The sequence below is a fragment of the Trachurus trachurus genome, assembly GCF_905171665.1.
Source record: "Trachurus trachurus genome assembly, chromosome: 8".
Taxonomy (NCBI): Eukaryota; Metazoa; Chordata; class Actinopteri; order Carangiformes; family Carangidae; genus Trachurus; species Trachurus trachurus.
This window is the reverse complement of record NC_139905.1, coordinates 24,975,304-24,999,339: the sequence shown is the minus strand read 5'-3', so window position 1 is coordinate 24,999,339 and position 24,036 is coordinate 24,975,304. Positions and strand designations below refer to the sequence as shown.

At 40.8% G+C, this 24,036-nt stretch overlaps 1 protein-coding gene across 1 annotated transcript in view; it reads right to left on the bottom strand.

Moving 5' to 3' along the window:
- LOC310990557 (microtubule-associated serine/threonine-protein kinase 1-like) overlaps positions 1 to 24,036 on the bottom strand; it is a gene marked incomplete at both ends in the record, with an annotated part of 47,715 nt that overhangs the window by 12,679 nt on the left and 11,000 nt on the right. The window contains 8 exons of the mRNA XM_083977985.1: positions 59 to 191; positions 2,542 to 2,643; positions 4,773 to 4,982; positions 5,744 to 5,819; positions 6,602 to 6,762; positions 10,167 to 10,239; positions 12,630 to 12,705; positions 13,896 to 13,990. Of these exons, the coding sequence (XP_083834111.1) occupies positions 59 to 191; positions 2,542 to 2,643; positions 4,773 to 4,982; positions 5,744 to 5,819; positions 6,602 to 6,762; positions 10,167 to 10,239; positions 12,630 to 12,705; positions 13,896 to 13,990 (926 nt within the window). The remainder of the gene's footprint in view (positions 1 to 58; positions 192 to 2,541; positions 2,644 to 4,772; positions 4,983 to 5,743; positions 5,820 to 6,601; positions 6,763 to 10,166; positions 10,240 to 12,629; positions 12,706 to 13,895; positions 13,991 to 24,036) is intronic.

The following is a 24,036-nucleotide window of genomic DNA, read 5'->3' as shown; positions in this document are numbered from 1 at the left end:
ATTAGTTGAAGGTTCGTTTATTCTACAAGTTCGACCTGAGTTTGTATCTCTGTCTCACCTTCAATAGGGTCTCTGGTCAGTCCCAGCTGGCTGATGATGTAACGTGGGATGTCCGTCTTCATCAGATGACCCTCCTTGGCGTGGTCCTCCGCCGCCTCCAGCAGATGGTAAAACTCCTCCGGGTTAAACTCCTGGAAGCGAGGGAATTAAGACTTGAACCGATGATGTAATGCCGTGGACATTTTCGGAGCTCCTTGATTAACATCAAATTAATCACATTAACTTAGATTCTGCGGGCTGATTGAATTTTTCGCACATCAAAGTTGATTCGCATGTAAATCAGAAAATGTTAGAAACGGTGCCGGCTGCCTCAGAGGGGGGCTGTTTGATGATTCACTGCCTCTGGAGCAGCTCCAGAGCAGATTTGTCTCTGTGAGACACCGTCACTGCAGCTTGTGCTCTTTTAGCCTTTTCCCATAATAATAATATATGACAAGGTTTATGTTGAGCCAAAATCACCAGGCCTGAGCACAGGGTCAGAAAGCGACAAGCAGCAAGCGGTTGAAAAACAGTATCTTCCTCCTGACAGCGTCAGCAGAGTAGCAGGGCCACAGTGAAATAAAACACATTAAAATGCATAAAACACATTTTCCTTAATAGGGTCATTTCTTCTCCTGTAAAACTATCATTTTGATGTCTCATCTTTTACTACACATTGACTTTTGCAGGCAAGGTGATTAAGGTCAACTGGTTAACCTTGACTTTGTCTTACTGTCAACTGTTGGAGGGGCAGCCTTAGTGTTTTTAAAATAACGGCGAAACCATAGCTGAGTTCAATGTATTCATTCTCACATTTGTTTTTCCTCTGTAAATTATCTGTTTCATTATTATTTTACTTTTTCTTTTCTTGTCTCATGCTGCTATATTTCTCTGAGCACTCTGAGCTGCATCCTGGACATTTTATTTGTCAGTTGTGTTTCACTCTATCCTGTTGTTTTATTATGTCCTTACATATTTTTTGTGTTTTGTTATTATTAAATCTATTATAGAGCTCTGGAAAATTTGAAGACCACTGCAAATGTATTCTTAAATCAGCATCTCTACATGTTTGGCTGCCATCCACTTCAGTGTCTATTGAATTCCAACAGAAGCAAACCATACTTAACGAGGCAGTAATTAGGTTTATCACCTGAACCAAATCATATTTAATGAGGAAGAGTATAAAAACCACAGCTGTTATTCCACCAATGTTGATTTCTGAACTCTTCCCAAGTAAAAAAAAAAAAAATAGTGTTCTGTTGTTTAAAAATGATAATGAACTTGTTTTCTTTGCATTATTCCAGGTGTGAAAACACTGCTTCTTTTCTGTCATTTTGACCTGACAAATGACAATATTTTTATTTTGAATTTGGGAGAAATGTTGTCAGTAGTTTATAGAATAAAACAAAAGTGTTTATTTTACTCACACACAAACATATAAATAGTAAAACCAGAGAAACTGATCATTTTGAAGTGGTCGCTTATGTTTTTTTTTGCATAGCTGTATTTTGTCCAGCACTTTAAGCCTATAGCTGGTAGTAGTTTTGGTAGTGGTGTCAGAATAGGAGGAGGGATGCTGATGTGGAGCATGAGGTGAACACACGGCTCTATTTGCTGAACCATACCCACTCTTAGGGAAACCATTCAAACCTGATGGATCTTATTCACTTCTCCCCCCCTAGTTGTAACTCTATCATGCCCACATATTCTGTTTCACTTAGGAAAATGTCACAGCGCTCGGCCTCGTTGCTGCACCAAAGACCTCACGCCTTTGCCAGATATTGAACCTGACATTCAGTATCGCAGTTCAGAGTTTCATCCATTAAACTCTCGAATGCAACTCCAGGCAGCTGATCCAAAACTGATCACCCACGCTGCCAAAAACATGCAACGCATCACATCCACATTGTTATCTAAATGCTCCGATATTCAGAGAATGAGGCTGATGAATCAATTCTCCGTGTCCCCGTTTCAGCTGTCGTTTATAATCAGAAAGCTCGTCAGTGTGGCATGACTCACGGTGGGGGGACACGAGATTGAAACTCTGTTATGAAACAGACAGACACAGACACGTTGGCATCCTCCAACTTTAAATGACACCGCGGTCACGGTCTGTCTGAGTCAGACTGGAAGGCAGCCGAGCAGCGGGGGGCTGCTGCCTGGTCGCACTGTGGCAGGGCAAATTTTAATCTAAATGCAAATGTCCTCGCCACCCGTACAGACCGGACCGGCTCTTATACATCAGTATTTGCTTATTCTGGTTTTCTTCTCCTGCTGTGTAATACGCCAGAGAGCTTAAATGCTTATAATGGGCTAACAAACGAGTGTCTGTGCTCATGTTTATTTAAAGAAAATTAATTTGTCTTAAGTCACAAGAGGGACGTGAACCGTGAAATGTTCTGTGGTGAAGGATTGTGTGGGTAGGAGTAGTGTTATTATTTTGTCAGGGTTGGTAAATAAATACAAATAAATATGTGTGTGTGAGTGAGTGTGTTGTCTTACCAGACACTCCAGAAGCCTGGCAGGCCGTGAGATGATGAAGAGAAGTTTCTTCACCAGTTCTGTGACGAAGGCCATCTCTGGGCTCTCTGAACGTTCAAAGGCCTGATAGAGAGACAGAGACAGAGACGAACAGACGGAGAAGACACGTCGACATTTAGTCATACTGATCTATTCTGTCAGTTTAAACAGAGACAAAAAGACAGACGGTGTAACATAGACAGAGACAGTGTTTAAGATGTGAGAATATCTGATCATCAACAGCAGATCCAATCAAACCCAACCCAGGCAACCCGCAGAAATCACAGCGATCCAATCAAGCCCACAAAATGGGGTTTGGCGATGAAATTCCCTGATACCTGTTATCTCCTCGGGCAAATCACGAGCACAATTAGCCTCCAATTACCGCAGCCGTTTCACTCCCGTCTCTCACCAAAGGCATCATGTGTTTGAGTGAAATTAAAGCTGAATCTCTCCATCAGAAACCCTCCGCAGCATCACATCATCCCAATCAGCAGAGCAGAGGTGAGCTTCTGTGTCTCATTTCATAGACGCTGCCTCGCAAATAAATTACACTCTAACCAGTGTAGTTCAACTGTAGTGCCTCTGTGTACCCCTGTTTGTTGGAGGAAAGTGCTGAGCGAGTTAGAGCTGTGAATCATAGTGTGTCTGTGTGTGTGTTCACAGGGCAAATACTCTCCCTGTGACTCCTGTAGTGGGGAGCTACCACAGAGGCTTTGAGCAGGTGTTTGTACCGTACTTATTCTGTCTGTGGGCAGATTTTGTCATGGTGACTTTATCGCAACCGTGTAAGATACAATCACAAAACGTTACAGTCCTCATATACTCACATGTGAAAATGACCAACTTAAAGGGATAGTTCAACATTTTGGCAAATTGGCCCATTGCCATAATCCCTATAGTTTTAGGAGTAGGTTTGTTTCCTTTAATTGTCGGTGCAAACTATTTTTAGAACGGCAGAGCAGAGCCGTGAGCTGCTCAGAGCTACACTACGCAGCAGCCTCTGTATTTGCCTTGAAAACAACTCTGTCTCGTAACATTCTGTTATTATCTCATAGCGTGGTGAATGTGCAGGTCACAACTTGTCCACCAGAGCGTTTTGGAGTTGTTGGATTGTGTATTACATGAGTTTGATGAGGGAAACCACGCTATGAGATAATAACAGAATGTTACGAGACAGAGTTGTTTTCAAGGCAAATACAGAGGCTGCTCCGTAGTGTAGCTCTGAGCAGCTCACGGCTCTGCTCTGCTGTTCTAAAAATAGCTTGCACCGACAATTAAAGGTAACAGACCTACTCCTAACACTATAGGGATTATGGCAATGAGCCAATTCGCCAAAATGTTGAACTACCCCTTTAAATAAACATGTTTACATGTCATGCCTGATGCAAAAAGTTTTTTTCTCAAGCTAATTTCCTGAATTTTTATATAACCCAACCATTAGAATTTGTATCTAAAGATGTGCAATATTCAGGGTGTGGCTGCTTTGAGTGACAAATGGGTGAGCATGTGCTGTGTCCTGTGTGTTTGCTCACACTTCCTGATTTTTGGATTAGCTGGCAGGTAGACAGAGTCAGACACTGCCAACATGGCAACGGTGGAGCAGCCCCTCTGAGCTTAAACCCCTTTTGGGAAATTAAAAAAAATTGGACTTAGCAGGTGTTTTTAAAGGAAGGAAATATTAATTGTAAACAATTGTTGAATTTCAGGGAGGGTGCACACAAGGGTGAGGAAAACTAAATGTAAAGGTGTTTACAAGAAAACACCATTGGGCACCTTTAACATAGCAGACGTGCAATAACTTTGCCTGGATAAAATCATCTAAAACTGGGAAATCTTTATTTAAACATTATTTGATTTTGTGTAATAATGTATTGATGAATTTTTATGTGTGTGTGTCTATGTTATTTTTGAGTGCCAACATAATTTCATTGCAATGACAAATAAACGTCCTTATGTCCTTATTTTAAATCATAAATTGATTTTCAAAATTGATGAGATCACTGAAACACACTCGTTCTGCAGGGCTGAACTACAGAGATGGGGGATCATTTTCAGTGGCTCCATTTGTAACAGTGACCCGTTTAACATCAAATAGTCATTTTTTATATCTTACTTTATAATTTATAAACATGTTTTCGCTTCTAAATCTTCCTCTTTTAGCTCAAGGAGGAAATCTGTTACGTTATTGTCATTGCATCTTTTGAACTCACATCGTGGAGCAGTTTCTCCAGATTCTCCTGCAGCTCAAAGAAGTAGACGGAGGTGATGAGACCCTCGCGGGCCTTGGCCAGGCAGTCTCTGGACAGCTCAGCTATCTGGTGGTGGATGAAGCTCAGGACTCCATCAGCTAATGGCAGGACATTTTCCGGAGAGAAAGCGTGGATGAACTCAGCCAGCCTCTCCTCCATCTGTGCTGTGGCCTGGTGGAGGACAAAGGGTGGGGAGCACGAGGGGAGAGGAGACAATATATTTTAGATAGTGTTCGGAAAATGATTGCATTTCCTTAAAGAGCAATAGGTTTGTGTTCAGAAAGCAATTTCATCTATGGCCCAGACAACACGGCTCAGCTGATTTACAGTGACTATGATGCCATTTTTTCCATTTGATTTCTGTGCGAAGAAGCCAAAAGAGCTTTTAACTCGGATGAATGCCAGCTTATAATGCCCAATTTCCTCAGGCTTGATTTTTATCACTGAGGAAGCTTTCTGCCCATTTCCTTTTGATACCAACGTCAGCCCGCCAAGAGAGCGAAAGGGAGAAAAATTGGGAGAGGAAAGAGAGGAAATTTCTTTTTTGTTCAACTGTTCAAAGCTGTGGTAGCTTTTATAAACATGGTGAATAAACATGGTGAACGCGTCGGGGCTTAGCAGTGTCACATAATCTTGTTTGCTATGGTTTAGCAGCCCCAATAGCTCTTTTTTTTAACTGTATTTGGATGTATGATATCAAACATCCATACACACAAATCTCTGAACACATTCAATCCTAAATTATATCCCATTTTTATTTTTCATTTTTTTAATATTTGAATTCCGACTTTATGGGATTAGTCATAGTTATTGAGGATGGAACGATCAGTTTAATGCCCTGTAGGCTTAAGGATTTGCTTACTGTTGTGGGATATGATGTTTATCATATTCCATGAAAAACACAACCAAATAACTGTGTGTGTGTGTCTTACCTTTGGAAAGCGCTCTTTGTACACATGGTTCATCATGACTATCTCATTATCATAGCAGGAGGAGGAGCGTCCAGGGCTAAAGGTGAAAACAGGAAATAATAGAATGCAGTCAAAAACATTTTTGGGAACATTTCCTGTTCTTGAAATAGGCGGCATGTCTGGACTAAGCTTTAGATCGAGTGAATACTTAGATGACAACAAGTACTTATAAATATGAGGATGCATTTATTATTCTAGTAATATTATGTAAGAAAAAAACAGCACATTGCTATTTTTAAGAGCACAGACAGTTGAAGTCATTTATTGTACAACGAACTATTGCTGCCACAGTCCTCTTGGTCTGGTATGATCAGTAGCATCTGGTAGCTAATTTTAGCTAATTCCAGTGGACTCATTAAGCTACTTAAGTTAAAGAAGGTGTTGATTTGTAACCAGGGTCAGTAAGTCAGTTAATGAACTTATTAACCCTTTTTCTTTTTGGCTCTTCCTCTTTTTCCGGGTAGCAAGCTACTGCTAACAGACCTGTTTTGTGTGTTATTTTGTGTATAAATTTAAAGTGAACTAGTGTAATCAACATTGCACTAGCACAAGCTGAAGTCAGCAACATGTCCATTAGCACTATCTATCAAAAGTTTCCTCACATTAGTTAACATGAGCACAGCACACTTTTTGTTCATACTTTTTATCCACAAAAAGCCCATGTCTTCTATAAAAAGTGACTTTAAAACAGGAAAATTCAAGATGTGGTTATATAAAAACAAGATCGACCAGGGGTCACCCCTGTAAATCTGCTTGGAAACTGTCCTTAAAAAAAAGTAGAGGATAGTGATTAATCTGGTGGGTGCTGCTGGTGCTGACCTGAGACTGCGGGAGCGCAGGCGCATGTGGGGAGAGCAGCGGCCCCCATCATCATCTGTGATGCTCTCAGTGCTGCCAAAGTGCTTGGATAAGAAGTGGAGCTCATCCATGGTTGGCTGGAAGGGCAGCTGGTGCAGCCGCTCCTGTGAGGAGCTGGAGGACTGGAGTGGTAGGAGAGGAAGAGGAAGAGGAAGAGGAAGAGGAGGGGAGGTACAGGAGAGAACGGAGGAGGAAGCAGACAAGGAAGGGGAGAGGATTGGGAGGTGGGGAGACGGAGTGAAACAAAAATATAAGTAAGGGCGGAGAAGAGGTTGCACGGACCCAAAAGAAAAAGTGTGAGAAAATGAAAGCTAAATTTTATTAGTTGAGCAAATTTGTTGCTCATGAAGCTGAAGTGTTAATGCAGTTGTCCAGTGAACCACAGGTTCAGACCCATAAATCTGCGCAGACAAACCTTGTCTCTCTGCCTCATTTGCCTTCATCAAAGTAATGAGACCTAGACCTCCTTCACTTTCTTTGTTAATCCAAAGATCGATCCGAGACAATCAGACCTAACAACGTGGCTGGAAGAGAGTGGGGCCTTCATTTTTCTTTGTTTCATGAATGTCGTGGTTCTGTACATTCATTTCTCTATTCACTGTCTTGGAGGGTCAGTGTTTCTGTTTCTCTACTCTCCCCAGAGAGCATGACTGCAGCTGTGACATCTATTTTATTGGACGTTTACATTGATGTGAGGTCAAACATGGAACCTACCAGAGGCTGTATACTTATAATATCTGATCACTTTATGACTTTACCTCTTAGCTGCTGCTGCTTTTTTTTAATTACTAATATTATTTATTTATAATTTTTATTTTAATAATCTAGGATCTTTATTTTATATGTTTTTATTCTGTTTGAATGTTCTGATTTTTGCACTGCTTTTAATCTAGGAGCACACCATTTCATCTCTTGTACACTGTACAAGAAAATGACAAATAAAAAACCTTTGACATTTGACCTTTGACCTTTCCAAATAGAAAGTCCATACTTTCAAAATTGAATATTAAATCTGCTCAAAACAGCAACAACAACAAAAAAACATGCAAGTAACACACAGCGATGAAAAAGATTATTGTAGCCAGGACATTAATAAGGCAGCATTCACATCTAACCTCAAACCATAAAATATGTGATCAAATTTGACATTGAAAACTGAAACACTGGAATAGATTTCTTGTCAAATGTGAATTCTTATCTCAAAAACGTTTTTCTGCCACAATGTTCAATTCTACCATCCACCATACTCTGCATTACTGTCATATCGTAGCAGCATTGAATACTCTCCACAGCTTTCTTAATTCTCAGGTGGGGACATACCATATCAGTAAATCTGAGACACAATTTGAAGCGAGGCCATTTAAGGCTATAAAGTCAGCTATAAAATTTTTAAATCAATCTCAAAATCTAACGGGGAGCCAATGTATGGTATGTATGGAGGGAGGAAAGCCCCAGAGTAATGGGAATGTACCTGTTTGTTCCAGTAATAGGATGAGCAGAAGCATTTTGTAGAGGCTGAAGATGATGGATGGAGGCCTGGCTAATACCTGATTAAAGTGCCTTACAGTAATCAAGCTGAGAATAGATAAATGATCCCGATCTCAAATTCCTGACAGAATTATGAGAAATTGTGCTGTGCATGTACAGATATAAATGTGTTTACTTTCTACTGCCGTTCCAGTTTTTTTTTTTAATCCACCCTTATGTCTGAAGAGATGAACTGTTCAACATTTTGGGAAGGTATATTGTGTTGTATGATTGTCTGACTGATGCTATTCATATACGTGTATAAGTGTCACTAGCTGCTAATTAGCTTAGGTTGAAGACTGGAAACAATGGGAAACAGCGCAGATAAATCCACCTATTATCAGTTTTAACATGCAGCCATTAACAAGGAATTGTTATTTTCCTTAAATGAATAGAAAACTTGAGAGAAATGCTTGTAAGTGATGTTTGTATCTTTCAACTTTCATAATACCAGGGTCATTTCAGCACTGATGACTGTTTTACATGAAATTGTTTAGATGATAGGGTAAAGGAAGAGGGAACATGATGGACGAACTGGGCTCCACAGTTCAGTCATACTCACGAAAGTATTAGGATTACTTTCAGTGAAATATCTATTTGTTTCTAATGACAGCCTCTGGATTCATTTAGCCCCTGGTTAAATTACAGTGGAACATAATGTGCTTCATCTCATGCCAGCTACTCTCTACTCTATGCCACATTTCTCATGACCCTCTCATCCCACCGTCCAAGCACTCATCACTTTCCCTTCCTGTCTCCCTCCCTCCATCCATCTAACCCCTTCATCATCCACAGCCAGATGGAGAGTAGGAACCAGGCCTGTGACGTTGTTCTTACGCAATTAGACACGCATAAAAAGAAAAATGTGATAACAAATAACATGGTGAACATGAATGGAGTTCAAATGTACTGGATGTTCTTTTAAGTGAAAGGTGGTAAATGAGATATCGTTGCTTTCTTTATATGCGTAACACTAAAGAATGAGGCCAGAGTGAAATGAAAATGTCTTGACATGGTGAGAATATAACAACGGATGCAGAAGCTGGCTCTATAGATTACATCATCACCAATTACAGTAATTTATGTCTCTGGTTCCTGAACCTTTGTGTCTGACGTACAGTCAGATGAGCTCATCCACTCCAACAGCAACACCGCTGGTTACAATCAAAACCAAATTTGTTCTCGTTAAAGAAGCTATTTGTACGTTTTCTCTGCTGCTGAATGTAGTTTATTGCCAGGAGCTGGTGGTGGTGATTGTTTCTTGATGGGAGTTTCTGCTATCATTATCTTTATGATCATAGATGTATAATACACCATCGGAGCAGAGCTACTTAGCCTATATCTTCAGTGTAGACCGGAGGCTACAGTGAGTTGCTATCAGAAAGAGAAGGGCTCGCTGGTTAGCATGCTAACTTCTGTAGAATGTGGCAAGAGTTAACACTGAGACCAAGGTTAGTGAGTTAAAGCAACACTATGTCGTTTCTTAACCTAAAAATAATGTTTCTAAACTCATTCAATTAGTTCGGAAACTACATAGTGTTACTTTAAGGAATTAACTCTGACTGAACTCACAGTATTTTCCTCTTGTCCAGTAAATAAACAGCTCCTATGCTAATGCTAGCAAGCAACAGCAAATATAATTTATCCCTATAATCATATAGCTACAATTCTTACAAGAACTTATTCATGACTGAATAGCCAGTGTTCACTTCAAGGTCAGGTTTGTATTACGTTAGTATTTCCACTTTTTCCCCAACACTTCAGTATTTCAACCTTTTAACCAAGCATTTCCTAACTTGGTATGATCTCCTCTGCCACTTCTTATCTTACTGTATTTCATGCACTTTCAAATAACAGTGTATTAATCAAAATTGTGTTTTAAAAAATCAGTTTAGTTCACTTCCTTGGGTTTAGTTATTGGTTGAGATCTGTATACCCCTGGTAATGGTAGAACTAACCCTGTGGGAACAAGAGATGAGAGGAGAGTGAAGGTATTTACCGTGGAGCTGGGCGTGTTAGTGCCATATCCCGAAGAGGGCAAAGATGCCAAAGACCATCGGCGTCCATCCGCTCTGCAGAGAAAACAAATGTTACGTCAAACAGAAGCCAAATGTGATGGATGCGTTTTGTAATATAAACCAGATAATTCTGTTTATATTAGCTACTGTATTAAGTGTCTTAAATAGTTATGGTTCCCCTTTAATGACTGTGAGGTAGTAAATATCGCTGTAATGCAATCCCTGACAACCCATTTTCACATACTCCAGCAACACATCTCAATTTCAGCGGCACTAAAAAAAAATTCTATTCAGCAGGCCAATGACTTATAAGACATCCAGTTTGTCCCTGGAGCAGAGGAGAGCACAGAGGACTCATTCATTGCGCTTCTGTATGCCGCGATCACACAGTGACAGGCAGGCAGACAGATTTGATAAATGAGGACAGAGGATTTACAGGAAGACCAGGCTCACAGAGACTCAGCTCCTCTGACTGAAGGGGATGGAGGTAAATAACTGTCCCTCTTCACATATACGGATGCCTATAGAGCACATGGCTAATACATGCACCATGGCTCACACTACCGCTGTCAAATGAGCTTTTCTTTAACAGGCTTCAGCGCTTATGTTGATGGTTAGGATTTTCTTCTTGGCTAAGCAAAATTAATGAATGGAATAAATAATCTGTGTTTAATTTTTTTTGAAAATCAGGATTTGTAAATAACAATAATCTTCCAGTGTTATGTGGTGTTTACCTAATAACATTCATATGAAGAACTATAAAAATCAGACACTACAGTTTTAATGATCATGGTCAAATCAGTTGTCCAATATGCATACAGTATAATGATAATTCAGACTGTGGTGTGTGCGTGTGTGTGTGGCCGAGTTAAAAATGGATTAATATCAAGATACACTGGATGGTCAAATGCATGTGAACACCTGAACATTACATCCATCTGTCATTGAATTAATCTGCTTTCCTTAAGATTCTTGTATCCGGCTGCAGGGATTTGCTCCCGTTCAGCCACAAGAGCATTAGTGAGGTCAGTCACTGGTGCTGTGCCATGAGGCCTGGCTCACAGCTGGTGCTCCAGTTTCTAACAAAGGTGTTGGAGGACACCTGATGACACCGAGGTCTCCTACTGCACTGAAGCTTTACAGATGTCCCTCACTTGTAAGCTGCTTTGGATAGAGGTGTCTGCTGAATGAGTAAATGTAAAATGTAACTGAAATTGTATATAATGTATCAAAAGAATTATATACACGTTTGCCCATAAAATTGGAATAAAATATATATGTTTACCTCTTCCCTTGAAATGATTGAGACAATGCGATTTATTCTTGATAGATAAAGCGCATATGTTCTCAAAACTTTATTGATCTCTTGCAAATATATCACTGTGAAAATTAAGCCACAATTAACCTTTGTAATATAAATAAAAAATAAAATAAAAAAGAGGAATTTTATGGACATTAAAGGGATAGTTCAATATTTTGGCAAATTGGCCCATTGCCATAATCCCTATAGTCATAGCAGTAGGTTCGTTACAGAGTTGTTTTCGAGGTAAATTCATGTAAAACTGCCGATGCGTGTTCCCGCCGGGGGCAGTTTTTCGGCAAGCAGTCTCTGCATTTGCCTCGAAAACAACTTTGTCTCGTAACGTTCTGTTATAATCTCATAGCGTGGTGAATGTGAAGCTCACAACTTGTCCACCAGAGTTTTTGAGTTGTTGGATTGTGTATTTGATGAGTTTGATGAGAGAAACCAAGAAATCGCATTAGCCTCCGTAGTGTAGCTCTGAGCAGCTCACGGCTCTGCTCCGCCGTTCTAAAAATAGCTTGCACCGACAATTAAAGGTAACGAACCTACTCCTAAAACTATAGGGATTATGGCAATGGGCCAATTTGCCAAAATGTTGAACTATCCCTTTAAGATGTATCTTCATGAATTAGGCTAAATCACCTACAGTACACAGCAGTACAGCATGATGACAAAGGTGTGGCCATACTGCACCCTGAGTATCTTCTGATACAAACTCAAGTACTTCCATATAAACAGATGCACCTATTCATGTCCACCTGTCCACACACACACAAACTGGCTCACCCCTCTTGCCACCTCACTGCAGCAGCATGAATAAACAGAGGTGCTGTGAATGTAATGGCCTGGCCCTGTCATACATGAGTCAGCCTGTTACAGCGCGAGAACCTGCCGGTGGAGCGACGGGCTCCCCGCTCTCCAGGATGTGTGAGACTTCGCACAACAACTGATCCACACCTCCCCTAGTGTTCTCTGATGCTCACTTGTTCCTCTCTCTCTCTCCTCCCTTCTCCCTTTGTCTCACGCTGACTTCACCTCTTCCCGTCTCCCCTGTCCCACTGCAGCTCTGACGTGAACGCAGGTGGGAATAAACACATCACACAGTCACACTCAACCCTATGTAGTGATATAAAGCAGTGACCTTCTGGAGGAGGCAAACGAGAAGTGTGCCGGGTTGCCGGGGGAGAAGTTTCGTGGGCTGTCCAGAGGGCTGCTTCCTGGTGGGACAAGAAGACACACACACAAAGGATGAGACACAAGAGCAACATAACTTGCACAGAAATATGATGACAATCTCACACATAATAACCAAAATCAGTTTTGGTTTTGGTTGAAAGTTGAATTATTTGATTTGTCTTGGTGTCTGTCCTCCTCCCTGGTTTGGTCACAAGGATGACTGATGGATGACGGAGCCCACTTAAATACAAAATGCCCATGAAATGGACCAGACCAATTATTTGAGTTAAGGTTCCTGTTTTGTTGTATTTGTTGTCTTTTAAATCTTCTTTTTGGAAAAGTAAACCAGGGCTTGTTTGTCCCCTGACTGCTGCTCTCAAAAAGAGAAGCATAAATATGGCAGAGACCTCAAGGACAGTTTACATCTTGTCACAATGCTTCTCTCTATTTTCCTGCGAGGTGAAAGCTGAATCTGGCCAATATGACAACCTGACTATTCACACTTAGTGGGTTGGATCTGAGCGGGTAAATGGTGTGAAATTGATTTTGAATTTTTTTTTATAAACCATAAAGGCCTGTTATTGATTTTTAGACTGATGGGTGATTTGTTTATTTGTCCTGCCTTGTTCTGCGAACAATAATGTGGGTGTTTTGATTAATGGACTGACAGGTTTGGTTGGAGCTGTTTTCATAGATGAATGAAATCAAATCTACAAATTACAGGGAGCGGCTCGAGTGCAGAGACCTGCAAGCACGTTGGGAATTAAATAGAGCTGCAACAATTAATCGATTAATCGAACAATAATCGATTATTAAATTAATCGTCAACTATTATCTGATTTAAGCTTCTTAAATGTGAATATTTCTGGTTTCTTTGTTCTTTTATGACAATAAACTGAGTATCTCTTTGGTTTGTGGACAATACAAGACATTTGAGGACGTCATCTTGTGGTTCGGGAAACACTGATTGATATTTTTCAACATTTTTTTTTACATTTTATTGACCAGACAACTAATCGATTAATCGTTTAAATAATCGACAGATTAATCAATAATGAAAATAATCGTTAGTTGCAGCCCCAGAATTAAACCAAAAACAGGTTGAAATTGAGAGTTTTAATCATATTCAGAAACTTAATTTTGTATCATTTAGCTTAAGGAATAGTTCAACACTTTGGGGCATCTTCACTGTCTTATAGAGAGTTGGAAACTGTAATGTGTGCTACGTTACCGAGGTGTCCAGGGAGGGGCAGGGGGGAGTGTGGGCGAGGCAACGTGGGCGAGGTGGTGGTCAGGATCAGACTCTTCCTGTTGCTTGTGCGACAACTGCAGAGAGAGAGAGAGAGAAGAAAAAAAGAGAGTCAGAGATTAAACTAAACGAGGGCGATATTGCGAATCACTGTGTCAAAGTCGGCGCGGCAGAGTCAGTATCTGTGCACAGCTGCATCTTTAGGTGCAGGAGAGGCAGACACGTGCACATCCACGGCTCACTGCGGGAGCACAACAGCGATAAAGAGGATTCAATTTCCTCGGTCATCCATCCCTGTCTGCTTCCTCTTTGCCAAAGATAAGAGAGAGGGTGGAACAAGATGAGAGGGAGGGGAAGTTGAGGTGGGTAGCAGCAACAAGCGAGCAGGAGGAGAAAAGAGAAATGGACTTTTTTTTTTCCCAGGCAAAAAGAAAAATATTGCAATAACGTCAGCTTTTCCGTGACCTCACTTAATTGTGTTTGAGAGCCTTAATAGCAGCCACTACCACAGTGAGTCACCTCGGCTCTGCCCGCGGACTCACACACACGCTCACACTGAACATGATACCGCTGCTGCGCACTCACACACCATTAGGCTGTGAATCAGATGAGCTTTTTATATTTACAAGCTACACTTAGTTTGTTAGAATACTCTGGCTGCAGCAGTGCCAAATCGTTCAAAGGCTTCTTTTTTTTTACTTTCTTTTTTTTTTATTATTATTACACGGCGCAGTCTGCTCTGGTTTCCAAGGCACTGTGAGGGGCATAAACAAATGCAAATAAAAACAAGTGGGAACAAAGAGGAGAGAACAAACGAAATGCAAACAGCAGCATCTCATCTTCAGAGTCGAAGGGAGAGAACGGTTGGTTTCCCCTCCGTCTCCTCTCAGCCTCTGTCACATGGGTACACATGTGAGTGGGAAACACACACACGCACTCACATACACACAGACATTTACACACCTTCATTGACACTTGCAGAGATGTGAGTTGACTGAAATGGCATTAACACATGAGGATGGCACAGAGGTGATGGGTGGACAGGGAGAAGGCAACACCTCTGGTATGTTCAGTAATTAAATATCTGATTGTGAATCATTTATTTAATGATTAAAATATACTTTAAAAAGGCCAGTTGCTTCTATTACTTAATAATCCTGCATAGAAAAAACAGAGGAATTCCATCAGAGTGATAAAACACCCATAACATACTGCTGCTTCACTTTTATTACCCTCGCTTCTTAAATCCCCTGTGTTGTCCTCTTGGATGTGGATGGACACACACTGACTGCTTGTGGCAGCGTTAACACCTGTCATCTTTACTTACTGGGCAGCGCTGCGCCACCTTGACACGCTGTCAACCGGGGCATCTGGGAAATCATCCAATCTCTTCCCTCCATTATCAGGGTTTAAGACAAAACTATCATTTGCGTGTTTATTTTGCAAAAATAACCGAGTTTACAGGAAGTGGGCATGGCCTGTGCAGTTTTATTGTCGGGATTTTTAACAACTTGTAAAAAAAAAAAAAAAAAAAAGAGGTTTTTCACTGTCATCTGTTTAGATGTGAACTAGATAGAGGTCATCATAGAATCTTAAAGGTATAATATGTAGGAATTACCCCCATCTAGCGGTACAGTTGCATATCGGAACATATTCTTGATGTTGCATTCACGTGAAATCGGGCAGACGTCAGACAGACAACAGACGCTGCATGTAACAGGATAAACAAGCGTCTATGTAAACAAGTGGTCCGCCAGCACGAGGCAAAACAATACAGGCGTGACAAATAATATGTTGTCATGGTGATGTCGTATTGTTTACCTGACCCACGTTTTACCGTCTTTCTCTCGTCGAGTAAAATTACATCCGGTTGGTTTGCCGACAATATTTGATTTTTGCTAATAAAAAGCCAAATAAGTTACATGCTGAGGCTTTAAACATGTAACTAAATTAATAGTGATTAAATAATAATGTGTGTGGATGTCAGTTTACCAAACCTCTGTCGCCCACTCCTCGTACAACCTTGATGCTAGGGGCTTAAGATAATGTTATGACAAAGAAGAAGAGAGGAATCATGTAATAAAAAAGATATTTGTTGCTGCAGCTACTTCGATACTTACTTAAAAAAAACTGTCTATTGTGAGTCCAACAATGTTATAGGAGTGCAGGCTTAAACTGGTGGAGTAATCAAGGTCAAACCAACAATGACAGCATAGCCACTATTCAGAAGGGAAATCCAGTGTATGGCCTTTTTTGTAAGACTTGGAGGTTGGGAGTACAATGAAAGGATGCTGCATGAAAAGCTGTTGAAAGCTTGAAATGAATCTAAAACACTGTCAGGGCTATTTTTTTCTGCACATTTCCTAACGTCAGACCATCAATCAGGCTTCTCAGATTTCAGCAGAAATCTGGATGCTGTTGGTAACCGTTCCTATTTCCAGCTGTTTTTATCCTAATAATGTATTTATTCTCTGCTACAGTTAAAATGCCAAGTGAGCTCCCAGCCCACTAGGATACAGTTAATACCCCACTGGCTCTTGGATTATTCCCAGTGGCCAATCTCTTACTAACACTAGTGATTGTTACTCTCCTATTGCCAGATGCAACAGATGAGATTCAATCTTCATATTCTAATCTAGAGTATTACCATCAGGTCACAAAACAGAGCCTGCAACATCTCATCTATGTGTTTTCATTATTTTAACCGCACCCAGGATGTGCTGATCGATCAGATCTATAACTGGTCTTATGGATATTGATCACACATGCCAATACAGAGTGTTTAACATGCACGTCCGGTGACTGCTATTGTGCCATTTTACACTTTTCCAATCTGGATCCATTCCACCCTGACGTTGTTGTTCTCTAACCTTAAACCTTTTTCTACTGAAGCTGCAATAATGTCACTGACACACATAGCTACACACACACCAGCAAACCATCTCAATGACAGCATGTATTTGTGTCAGTGTGTAAGTTTCAACCGGGCTTCAGTGTCTTTTATTAGTTCAATAATTGCTTCCTCAAAGACAAAAAGAGAGACAGAGAGCCGAGCAGCAGGACTGTTGTTGGTTAATGGATTCTCAGTGCTGCAGGATGAAGGTTGGCAGAAAACACGCAAAAACACACAGCACTTGGCCTTGATTTTCCCCCTTAACAGCTCTTAAAGAAAACACTGTCAGTATTCAGCGCTGTGTGTGTGTGTGTTAACATTATAACTGGGTTTATTTTACACTTCCAGCAAGTCTGTTGCTGCTGCTGCTGCTGCTGCTGCTGCTGCTTCTATCATCCAGAGACAAAATTTCTGTTGAAAGCCCGGGGCCTGATTTTTTCTCGATGGTCATTCAAGATCAATAGAGAGGTGGGAGAGGAGGGGAGGGGAAGGGGGGATGCACTTCACTGCACTGGGCTGTTGCAGACGGCTGAAGAAGGAGAAGGGGGTGGGGGGGAGTTAAGGTATGGAGGATGAGGGAGGGGATGTATAGAGATAGGGGGGGGTGTGAGCATGACATGAAAGCAAGATGAGGAAAGAGGGGTGATGGCAAACTCAGAGAGAAAAAAAGAGAAAAACAAGAACAGAAGATGGAGGATGAAAGCGCTCCCAGTGGTGCTCATCACCCACACATGTGCAAGGTAAATATGACCCAGTTTTTTTTTGTTTTTTTTCCCCACAATGACACACATATGTATCGTCAAGCTGCACAAACACAACATAATGCACAAACAGAGCACATGGGGAGGAAAAAAAAAAAATTCACTGTCAGCGTGAGAGGATGACACAGAGAAAGCACGGCTCTATCAAAGCCAGACAAACAGGAGCCTTCATCCTCTGCATGTTCATACTCCTCCCTCTACTGAACAGCAGGGGGACCATTAATATTGATCAAACCAAAACCACCCATTCATATGAGACTTCACAAATGTAGCTGTGATGCACAAAGTCAAATGGAAGTAGATCTGAGGCACGGGAGAGGAGAGGAGAGGTTGGTGCAAAAAAAAAGAGGCAGAGATGAGAAAGAGAAAGTGAGGGTAAAATGTGAGAACACTTCAAAGAGAAGAAAGGGAAGGGTGGAGGGAGGGAGGGAGGAGCTGCTGGGGAGGACAGGTTTGTTTACCTCTGCAGCATGGGGAGAGAGTGAATTAAGGATGACCAGAGATAAAAATGATAGCGTTATGTGCAGTGATATATTAGTGGAAGAGATAAAGGAACAAATAAGGGCAGGAGGGAAAGAAAAAAATAAATATTCTCTTTCTTTTTTTATTTTCTTGGTCAAAATCGACATTCTCTGGGAGTGCCTCAAATCCATTTTCTGTTCCCGTGAAGTTTTATAATGCACTGAATAGACTCGAGCACTTTATTCTGGGAATAAAAACCCAAGAGGAAAATGTAGTTGCCGTGTACAACCCATTGGGGAGAGGAGGGAGCTCGCGGTCACATGACGGCTTGTTGCTACGCAGCGTGCGGCAGGGAGGCTTCTGATAGCGGTGACCGGGGACCACGGTAGAATAGAAGGAGAAGGAGCGAGAGGAGGAAGGAAGCTCATTATAGAAGACACTCAAGTTCACTGTTGGAGGATGGAGGCAGGAAGAGAGAGAGGGCGGACGTTCAATAAATGGGTTTTTAATGGTGGCACAACGTGAAATGTCAAACAAATCCCCCCGGCATTAGGTAAAAGGAAACTAGTTGTAGAGCGAGAGAAGTCATTGGGCCACTGGCAGAGTGACATTACACAGGCAAAATGTCACAGGTTTTATCCCCAAATATCAGTCTGAATATGAAAGAGGGAAGGTAATTGATAGATGTTTCTTTAAAGGAGGTGGAGTGGTGAACTGTGACTTAAACGGGAATAAAGAAAACATGACGTACAACAACTGAACCAAATGACAGGTTCTGACAAAAGAACATAATGAGAGCAGGAAAGAATAGCATAACTGCCTGCAGTTGTTCTTGTGCAATGTATAAAACTAATGTATAATATATGCAGATCCTGGAACATCTGGGCGATCGTCTCATAATGCGAATATATGAGAAATGGGAGATTTTATAATGGGCTTATGTCTTATACGTATAATATATATCTCACACAAAGCACATAATGCAGTTCACGGTGATGATAGTGGCAGATTTACCATTTTATTTTAGACAGAGGTAAACAAAAGCAGCTTCTTATTCTCTAGCCAGTGACTGAAAAAGGCTTTTGACCAATTTGTGAAGGAGAACTGTAAAGGAAAGATGACATCATACTTGATGGAAACACAGATGCTATTTGTGCTAAAAGACTGAGGCTGAAGCTTCTGTCACTGATAGATAAATAAATAGTTGAGATTCTTGCTGCTGACGATGCAGAGGAGACATGGAAATAAAGACCCAGACAGACACAACTGCTAACATTAGCCTAAGCCCTGACAGCATCCAGGATTTACCACACAACAGGAAAATACTGTATTTGGTATTTGTGAACAGGACTTTAAAAACAGAAAGAAAGAAAGAAAGAAAGAAAGAAAGAAAGAAAGAAAGAAAGAAAGAAAGAAAGAAAGAAAGAAAGAAAGAGTGGTTGTAATGTTTGAGTTAACTTTTAGGCAGTTGCAGATGATGATAGAGGATAAAAACCTGCAACTTTACTTTAAGGTTATTAATTGAATCATTAGAGCTTTTATTTTAATAAAGCAGATGCAGTGGGTTATGTGCCGTATCAAGTTTTAATTCTTACTGGCCCATTAAAGTCTGTTTCACTGAGTAAATCTAACAATAATGTGCAGTAGGTCAGATGAGCTGCAGTAAAAGGCAAGGACGGGAGCTAAAACGTGCATGTGAGGGCCTGAGGCGGGACACTGTCCTCGCTCAGCTCCATCACATCTCCCTGATTGCACCGAGCATTGTGTAAAATGTCAAAATCATGGCCTGGCCTCATACACAACAGCCAGGAGAAAAGTCAGACAGACACTCTAACCCTTTTTTTTTGACTCATTCATTTCATTTCTTCAGCTCTCTGGGGTCTCTAACATCCACTTCAAAGCCCCTCAGCCTGGATGAAACACTCCATTTGTTTTTTTCCCTCCCAGTAATAGTCTCAAATCTACTGTTTCAGTCTGGGGGAATACACAGCAGCTGACAGCAGCAATATCTATCAAGCATGGGTTTTAAATTTAGTGCCGTCCAGCAGTCTGCACCCTAAAATGTCTTTTCCGGTAAGAGAAGCCCTGAGAGGGAGATATTGGAGGAGAGGGAGGATCAAAGAGAATAAGAGTCCCATTACTCTAACAGGACAGGGAAGATGTTGCCCTTGACTCAAATCAGGGGCTAATGGGAGGTCTAGCACCTTCTGTGTTCAGCTCGTGTGGATTGGACCCTGGGCTCCTCTTGGGGAAAGCTGCAGCACTTAGAAGGTGAGAGTCTGACTCAGGTGCCTCGGCCGCTGACCTCCTTCCGTTTGCATGTAATTGGTTAAGTGAAGTGAATTGGCTAATTTAGTTACAGAGGAGGAGTGTTCAAGAGCAGAGGACCCATGTACAACCGCCTGCACTGAGGAGAGGCATGTGTGTGCAGGCACAAAACTGTGTGTGATGTGTGTCTAAGCATTGATTGACCTACAGTACACCTGAGCCAGAGCAACAGAGGAAAACACACACACACACACATACACATAAAATATATATAAATATCCAATTATTGAATCTATATTCCAGTCACTCCCCACATCCCTTAGCCAATTAACAGTTTGTAAAACATGGTCCCATTAGCTGCTGTTGCTCCACCTCATGCAGGTTATGGTAAAAGCTTTACCAAACATCAAAAGTCTGAGGACATTTTAAAACAATCAGTCCTTGATTTCCAGCAGAGGTAAACAAAGGCAGTCGTCTCATTTCTAGTAAGCAATAGTTGACTGTCGCTTCCCTTTTATTTTATCAGCTATACCCAGAGACCTAATGGAGCTAGCATTCGCTGCATTAATTGCTTTAAATGTCATCTCTGGCTGACTTCAGTGTTTCCAGCCGAGTCATTTTTAAAGAGAATCTCGTAAAAAGCTTCTTCTTTTTTTATGTGCTTAGGTAGCCTTTATACATGGAATTAAAGTTAAAGACTGAGTCACTTTACGACCCTAGAAAAATTGCATCCACCAACAGAGTTAGCTAGATAATAAATCACAAAATACTAAATGCTAAAAAAAAAAAAAAAAAAAAACTAAATAAAAAGACAGCATTCTTTATGTTTCTTTTGTATTACATTTCCCATAGGCTGTGCAGCATACAAAGCTACAGATTTATCTAGTTGTGGTTAAATTCAACTTTAATTCAATGAAGAAGCTTAGGGCCGCTAACGTACACCACAAATCTGATGGCATTGTGCTAGCCATGCTAATATACAGTGTATATATAAGGTTTATTATATATATACTGTATATAATTTTATTTTTTATTTTTTAATAGCAGTGGGAGTTATGAATACATAGGCTTGTTAGCCAGTTGTGCTAACATTTGCATTTTAACCATGTTGTGACGTATTCTTTACAATTTTCTTCTTATTCTGGTTTTGAACTGAAAGGAAAAAAACACTTTTGTCAAACCCTCCATCCCCATGTTCATCTACAACCGCTAAGCTAACATACTGTATGTTAGTTGCTGTACAGGAAAGCTGTTTTAACATGCTCTCTTTTGTGCTCACCCTCATGATTAAATGAGGAGTACTGCTCTGATCTTTGCTCACTTTACTCGGATGTGCAGAGGAACACAAAGGGAATGAATGAAAGGAGAAGAAAGAACGAACAAAGTGAAAGAGAGAAACCAAAAAGAAAGACAGAGTAAGAGTGAGGCAGTTAAAACTAGTAGGCTATGCGTGTCTGACTCGCTCACGTAACCCTAGCGAGCTGGTCCCTAATGGAAGCGCAGACACAGATATCACCCCAGGGCCCAGCGCTCTATCTCAGTCTCTCCTCCTTTCACCTCTTGCGCAACCTCTCCCTCTTTTTCCACCTCCTTCGCTTTCATCATCTTAATCACTTACTGCCTTGCACTTCAGTCCTTCCTGGCTGTGACTTTGCTTCCTGATCTTGTTGACTTAGTAGCTCAGAGATAGACTTTTCAGCAACTGCAGGGAAATCACGCTCCATACACTGAACCCATCCTGCATTTGATTTTCAAAAAAACAACTTTTCTTAGGTTGGAGCAACGCTGCAGGAGTGTGTAAAACATGTTTAAAATTGTATGAGACTTCTGCATAATTTCCATCTGTTTGCCTGTGTGTCTGGGCTCAGGTGTGTCATGGCAAGAGTCTCTGCTGTAATAGAAGCTGGTTTAATCCCAGATCAGCAGGGGAGAATGAAGTCACCGCGAGAGACTCAGCATGACATCCACTACAGCCATCACCGAAGAGGAAACCCCCCAGCGCTTGAATGTCAGCTCAGATTCGAAGATTGTTAACATCAGAGTGATTGAAATTATTAATCATTAACAAATCCTGTTCATATTATCTGTTTTTAAAAATGTGATAATGTTATTTCTATTGACCTCAGTAGAAACTATTTCCTTTTGCTTGCCATGCTTTTGCAGTGAAATTTTGTTTTGTATTTGTAAATACAGCTGGCAGGGATATAATGTTGCCAATGAAAACTTTAGTGGGATAAAAAAGAAAAAGAAAAAAAGTGCCTAAAATACCCACTTTATCCAGAAAAACATCCCTCAGTATCAGTGAATCACACTTAATAAAAATCCATCAAAAACTTGCAGCTCTGTCTGACTCATCGTTGGCTCATATCATCATCGACCGTATCAGACGGTGAATCAGTCCACCTATAGGTCTGCTACAAATGTCAACTATGATGAGTCACTGAGGCAATCAAAAAGAAAGAAAAAACTATATTCGGGGCCAAAGATAACTAGAAACTAGAAATCTCAGTCTCATGGTTCTTACTGTCTATTTCAAACATCCATATGTTGTTCAATTTATCGCTTGGACGTGTTTACAGATCATGTTGGTGTTTAATTTAATGTCAGATTATTGTTTGTGTCATGGAGCATTAACCCGACTCTGTACTGTAAGATAAAGGTCTTCCATCAGAACTAAATTACAGAATAGGAAACGAAAGTGAAAGCTACAACTGTCTATCATGATGAGTCATCTGTTAACACAACCTCATGTGAACTTTCAGTCTTTTCCATATGCAATTCCAGCATCTGAACTGACATATAACATTAGTGCTTGCAAGGCTGTATTTAGGCACTGTGGTCCTTTGAATTAAATGCTCACATGAACTCAAGATGACAATGCTAACATCCTGATGTTAAACAGGTATGACATTTACCAGATTCATCATCTTATTAGCATACTAATGTTTACCAATTAGCATTAAATCCAAAGTACAGCTGAGTCAGATGGGACTACCGTACATTCATTTTGCATGAATGCAGTGAACAAAGCAAAATTGTAATGTAATGGTTATGTCCAATGGAAAGTTGAAGAACTTTACCAAATTTACACACCCAAAGCTGTTCATGGGTCTTGCAGCTTATTGCTATAGGCTATACATTAAAACTGTATAAAGCCGATCAAGCCTACAAAGGGTCTGGATGTCCGTACCAGAAATCATTCAGTGGTCAGTGATGTTGCTCGAAAAAGGTCATAATCTTCTAGAAAAACCATGACTGTCTCTGATATATCAGTGCCTAGACCAAAATGGTGGATCAACAAACGATTCACAAAAGTAATCACACGCCTCTTTGTGTGCATTCTAAGGCTAGGACTCTATAAAAGCATATACAACTTTTTTTTTTTTGAAAATGATACCATTATATTATTTACAAATAAACTGTGACACTTTTACTCTGACAATGACAGTATTCTGCAATAAAGCTAAACTCAGTAACACTCTCAATATGCACAGTCAGCAGAAGAGAACAGAAACCAAACACCAACTTCACATGTAGATGTGACCTCACACACACTCGTCGCACTGTCAACACAAGCCTGCGTGATGAATACTGCGCACACTGTAGACTGACTAACAGACAAGACATCCGCAGCCCGCATCACACAGAAGCCAAATCATCACTTCTCTGTCTCTCTCTGTACCTTTTAGTGCGTCGGAACATGTTGCCGGCTCGGTATCTAGGCGTAGCTCTGAGCAAC